This window comes from Neltuma alba, unplaced genomic scaffold (assembly GCF_004799145.2).
Source record: "Neltuma alba isolate B1F8T4 unplaced genomic scaffold, ASM479914v2 tig00005837_pilon, whole genome shotgun sequence".
In the NCBI taxonomy this organism is placed as follows: domain Eukaryota; kingdom Viridiplantae; phylum Streptophyta; class Magnoliopsida; order Fabales; family Fabaceae; genus Neltuma; species Neltuma alba.
In genome coordinates, this window is record NW_021634250.1 from 44,557 (window position 1) to 50,556 (window position 6,000).

Sequence of the window (6,000 nt, forward strand, 5' to 3'; positions counted from 1 at the left end):
ATGCAGGGGTGACAGAGCACTCAAGTCCTCAATCAGGTGAACAGGACAGTAGTAGTAGGGTTCCTTCCATTCCAAGGCAGCAACATGATTCCAATCCGGAGTTGGATCCTGAAGAGCTGGGATGGCCTATTGCACTTAGAAAGGGGGTAAGATCGTGTACTCAGCATCCTATTCAAAAATTTGTCTCCTATGGCAATTTATCTGCGAGAATGCAAACTTTTGTAGTGAATAGCTCACAGGTGAAAATTCCAGAAACATTTCAACAGGCTGTAACAGATCCTAATTGGAAACATGCTGCATATGAGGAGTTGAGAGCCTTGAAGGAGAATAACACGTGGGATATCACCACACTTCCTAAGGGCAAGAAAGCAGTGGGTTGCAGGTGGATCTTCACCCCTAAATTCAATCCTGATGATAGCATCAACAAGTACAAAGGAAGATTAGTTGCCAAAGGGTACACCCAAACCTATGGGATTGATTATCAAGAAACATTTGCTCCTGTGGCAAAGTTCAACACCATCCAGGTACTCCTGTCCCTAGCTGCCAACCTTGATTGGCCCCTACATCAGCTAGATGTGAAGAATGCTTTCCTAAACGGAGATTTGGAGGCGGAAGTGTACATGGAAATTCCAGATGGAGTAATAGCTCCACCCAACTCAGTTTGCAAATTGAAGAAATCATTATATGGCTTGAAACAATCTCCACGAGCATGGTTCGACAGGTTTGCCAAAGCGATCAAAAGGTTTGGCTACATTCAAGGACAAGCTGATCACACTCTTTTCGTCAAACACAGTGATGGAAAGGTAACGATCCTAATTGTGTATGTGGATGATATAGTCATAACTGGCAGTGATGAGGTTTCTATCTCCCATCTCAAGAAAGCCCTAGCTAGGGAATTCCAAGTGAAGGACCTAGGCCAAATGAAGTACTTTCTTGGAATGGAGGTTGCTAGATCCAAAAAGGGTATAAGTGTGTCCCAACGAAAGTACACACTGGACTTACTCCACGAAACAGGAATACTTGGGGCTAAACCTAGTGAGACTCCTATGGAAGAGTCATGCAATCTGGAAGTGAAACCAAAAGGACACCAGTTAACTCAGAAAGGTACAGAAGACTTGTGGGCAAACTAATCTACTTGACTCATACAAGGCCTGACATTAGCTATGCAGTTGGAGTGGTAAGCCAATTTATGCATCAACCCCAGGAAGAACACATGGAAGCAGTACACAGAATCCTCACCTACCTCAAACTCAACCCTGGAAGAGGACTATTCTTTAAAAAGGGGAGTACAAGGAGCATAGAGGTCTACACTGATGCAGATCATGGGAGAGCTGTGGACAACAGAAGATCTGTCACAGGATACTGTACTTATGTTTGGGGAAACTTAGTCACTTGGCGAAACAAGAAACAGACAGTAGTCTCAAGAAGCAGTGCTGAGGCTGAGCTAAGAGCTGTAGCCCTGGGGTATGTGAAGGAATGTGGGTGATTAGACTTCTGAAGGAATTGAGAATTTCCTATGAAGGACCTATGAATCTCTGGTGTGACAATCAAGCCAGCATTGAAATGACCAAGAACCCTGTGTATCACGACCGAACAAAGCATGTTGACATTGATCGGCACTTCATCAAAGAAAAGGTCGAGGATGGCATCATTAACTTGAACTATGTGCGTTCAACTTATCAGATTGCTGACATCATGACCAAACCGTTAGCCAGAGTCAAGTTTGAAGGGCTTCGAAGCAAGCTGGGAATGGTTGACATCTACTCTCCAGCTTGAGAGGGAGTGTTAGAAGCCCTTGATCTCCTCCCTAATTTTCTCTCCTTATTCTCTCCATTAATTACCCATGATTCTAGCTAGGCAATAAATTCCTGATTTCTTGTGATATTGCAATATCTTTCAATTATTATTTGATTGTAACCAGATGGTATGAGACTCTATAAATGGTACCCACATCATATGAAATAATATGCTAGAGTGAATTTTCAATACTCTTTAAACATAAATCACTAACAAGAGACAAGTAAGTACATCATGCTATATATATAGAAAAAAATTAAGAAAAAAGAAAAAGAAAAAACAAACTCTGTATTCTTGCTCCAGATTGTTAAACCAAAACACTAGAATTAAAGTAATTAAACACATATTTACAAAAGTAATGGATAAATCGTGATTTGCTTCACTCTAACAATAGTCCACTCTAGCAACTAAAACATCACTTGGACTACAACTGGAGGAGCTGTAAATAATAACATAAAAATCTAGATAAGAACATTATGAATTACAAATCTTTTCACTTTAACACTCTTAATTTGGCTAATTCCTTTTATGGATGAAATGAGTGAACAGAATCTAATTCCCCCCATCTCTCTTGTCTCCCTCTCTGTGTCTCCCCTAATTCTCTAGATTTCCCTCTCTTCTTTTGGTTTCTCCAACTTTCTCCCTCTTTCTCGCTCATTCCAAATTACTATTCTATCACAGAGACATAAAGAAGGCTCATTAAGCTGGCATTGCTTAGAGACATAAAGGGGAGTTGGAACATGCACTATGCATGCAATCAGTAGGTTTGTACCTTATGAGAAATTGTCTCCAAAATTTTATTCATACTTAGCTATCATCTAAGAAAGTTACCTACAAATTTGAACAGCTAGAAACACCTCATTTGAGCCTGTTTAGCTTTTGCTAACATAGGGTAAGTTAATAGGTGACGTCTGTCTTAAGATGTGCATATCTAAAAACCATACCATTAATATTCAGAACTACTTGGATTGTTGTTGGAGACTAAAAGATATTTTAAGAGTTTTATGTAAGTGATATCTAATTGGATTATGGAAATTCCTGTTGGTAGTTGTGATTGTGACCAACATACGGTTAAATTGGTACTTGGTTAGTTAGGGATTTGTTGTTATGTATATTGGGCACTCTTACAATGTTTGAAAGCTTTGTGTATTGTGATTGACATAACAAGATTTTACATCAGTTTGTTGTGTCATCGGCTTGTCATGTGATTCGTTGCACATGGTTGCAAGACTAGGAATTTCTCCTCACAATGTTGGCCCCAAGTATGTGTTTTAGTAAAAAATAGATGAGCATATATAAAAAAAGGCAAAATCTAAAATGAGTGCATGCAAAGGAAAATCGGTGCAGTAGCTATTGAAAGAGAAAATGGTAGAAAACCAACTAAGATGTTTCAGATGGTTGCAAAGAAGGCTGCTAAATGTGTCAGTGAGGTTTGAGGAGCATTGAGCAAATGATCTTTAGCCCTATAAGAAAATATAGAGAGAAACCAATATGATCACTTCAATTTATATAATGGGATCGAATGGTGAATAAGATATTTGAACAGTTAGATATGATAGAGCCCAATGGTGTTGTGCAATCCATGTAGTTGACCTCATTTAAAGTGTTAAAGGTTTTAGTCATTATTGATGTAGTTGAGTTTATGTAAATGCTATAATTATCACTCGAATTGATAAGGTAGAAATATCTCATGTTAAAGGTGTCTTGAGCAAGGAGTTCAAAAGTTAGAGATCTACAGGCTTTGAAATCTCTAAGGGAGTGATCCATGTACATAAGTCGATCATATTAAGGGTTCTCTATCCTAACACAAACACACTCTCAACTTGCTAAAGGAAATAAGAAGGTCGGTATGTAAGCTGGCAAACACACCCATGGACTTCTCCAATAAGTTGGCTCAGGCAGGAGTATTGATAACAAAGACCCGGACTAATATCTTCCTTCCTGATTTTGGTCATCCACGTACACAGGTTCCCACTAAATGAAAATCATCAAGAAATACCCATACAAACTTTTTAATTCATTTCACCCTTTTTCAATTGATATTGCATCTTTTTGTTTTTGGCCGTTTTAAACATTGGTTCTTTGTACAATTCCACATGTTAGCAAAGACGTCAAAACCCTAGTCATGCAAAAGAAGGTGACAAATCATGCAAAATCCTTCCCATCATGTCCCACCTTGGGATTAAGCCATAAGCAAATTGCTCACTAAACGTTTTCCAATGACATTGTAGCTGGAAATACAAGCAATTTTAACATATTTAGTAGGAACGTAATATTTGGATAACCAGATTCAATAAACAACATTCGGTTCCTCAAAACAGTTGCACATGCTACCAGAATCAGCAAGCAAAAGTTTAAAAAAGAAAACTCATTCATTATTACCTGGTATAGTAAGCTTCCCGCACTGACAGCCACCAGATTATGTGCAACTGTGAACTCCAGATCATAACTGATAATTGAAATAAAAATAACAAAGATTTTTAGATCATGAAGTAACTACAGATGGTAAATATTATTATATTCAAAATGCAGACAGGTAGTTACACACACATAGGAGTATTAAACAGTTCATACCAACATTGTTGCGAATTGTCATCTATGCATGGAAACCAACATCTTGCTCTTCTTATCTGGTTATCAGTAAGAAGAACACTATCTTTGAAGTGGATCCCTGTTTCCGCCTTGTCTATCCAATAATCAATTCGTACAATCCTTAAATTCTGCACCCAACATCAACCTACATGAGAAAACACAAATAATAAACCTCATCACAGCAACTCATTTTGTGCATACTACCAATAACACATCAGGATGGATGCTAACTACACACTAATGACAGACATGATCGATAATTTTCCAGTGTGTGATAGATGCATTCTCCCTCCATTTGTTCACGCAAAAGTATGTAAGTATACATAATTAGCTAGCACTTATAACATCCTCCTCTGATCTGCTATACTTAACGCTCACACAGAGCTTAACCATGTGCCAACTTTCTGCTATCTAACAGTGAGAACGCAGAGTAAAATCCAATAAATCAATGCTCTGTGATCCTTGAAAAGCAATATCTTTATGAGACAAACCCAAGCAGGAGATTGCATCAAAAAATAGTAAAGAATCCAAACTATCTAGATAGAGAACTTAAGTCGCGAAAGAAAGAAAATAACCTGCTTGTCCTCTCCAGAAGAAAGAAACCCATTATCAGAAACGGGCTGCTCGTGCTGTTCATTGTCAGTTTTGAAAGGTTTACAGCAATTAATTAGTAAATTTGGGACCAGTTCCTTTTCTAACGTAGACAAATAAACCGACGCTGCAGCATCTGCAGCCGAGCTAGGAGAAAATGCCGAGCCCCATCTCTTTTCATTCTCCACTTGTTGCTGATGATGCGGATAATACTCAAAGTCCGCCGGCTCGCCATCAACCAGGACATTTTCGATGCCTACATTCTCTGCGTGCAGGCCAACAATCCCTATCTCGGGCACCGCAATTTCCAATTCAGTGTACCTGTAAATCCCAGAGTCAAAACCTCCCCTCAATACCGCTAAAAAATACTCCATCGCACGCTTTAAACCAATGAAACCTAATTTGCGACCTTCCCGCAGGGAAAACACCAATTTCGTGCCAGTATACCTAGAAATGCAAACTAAGCGAAAGAGGGAATGCAATGAAACACGAAATGTGAGAGACGAACCCGTAGATAAGACGCTTGTCCACGTCGATGGAGAGGCAGAGCTTTTGATGGTGAACTACAGCACCAGAATTTTCGGGCTTGGGATCTTCGTTCTTCGGCCTGCGAGGCTTCGCCATTAGAAAACAGAGCTGGAGAACAAGCAAAACCCAGGTCCTACACCCTCTTTCGCTGTGAGCGGGTAAGGTGACGCCCTCTTTATAGACGGCCTCCCCAGCAGGCGACTTTGGATCGCCAGGTGGAGTGACGATGTGCCCCACGTTGTCGTCCAATCCTCTGCCGTACATTAATATCACCAGTTTTAATCGGACTACGGAGAGCTCACCAAATAACACTAAAAAAATGTGGATGTCAGGGTAAATAATTTTTTGAGTACAATTTTACTCATAATTTTATTTTTTTTATATGTATTAAATAAATTTACACTTTTACGCTATCTAATACTACTATAATTTTAGTGTTAATAAAAATAATATCTCACTCTCTTTATCTCTAGCCAAAGCCTCCCCATACAA

At 39.2% G+C, this 6,000-nt stretch overlaps 1 protein-coding gene across 2 annotated transcripts in view; it reads right to left on the minus strand.

Moving 5' to 3' along the window:
- Nucleotides 1-5,692, minus strand: part of LOC114748857 (transcription initiation factor TFIID subunit 2) — a 37,340-nt gene extending 31,648 nt beyond the window's left edge. The window contains exons 1-4 of one of the 2 annotated variants that reach the window (XM_028937316.1): nt 5,489-5,684; nt 4,965-5,301; nt 4,372-4,517; nt 4,180-4,246 (exon numbers count right to left, since the gene is read on the minus strand). In XM_028937316.1, the coding sequence (XP_028793149.1) occupies nt 4,180-4,246; nt 4,372-4,517; nt 4,965-5,301; nt 5,489-5,604 (666 nt within the window). In that variant the 5' untranslated portion in view covers nt 5,605-5,684. Of the gene's footprint in view, nt 1-4,179; nt 4,247-4,371; nt 4,518-4,964; nt 5,302-5,488 lie in introns of both variants that reach the window. The other variant, XM_028937317.1, reaches the window with a different exon arrangement.
- Nucleotides 5,693-6,000: the final 308 nt, after the last annotated feature.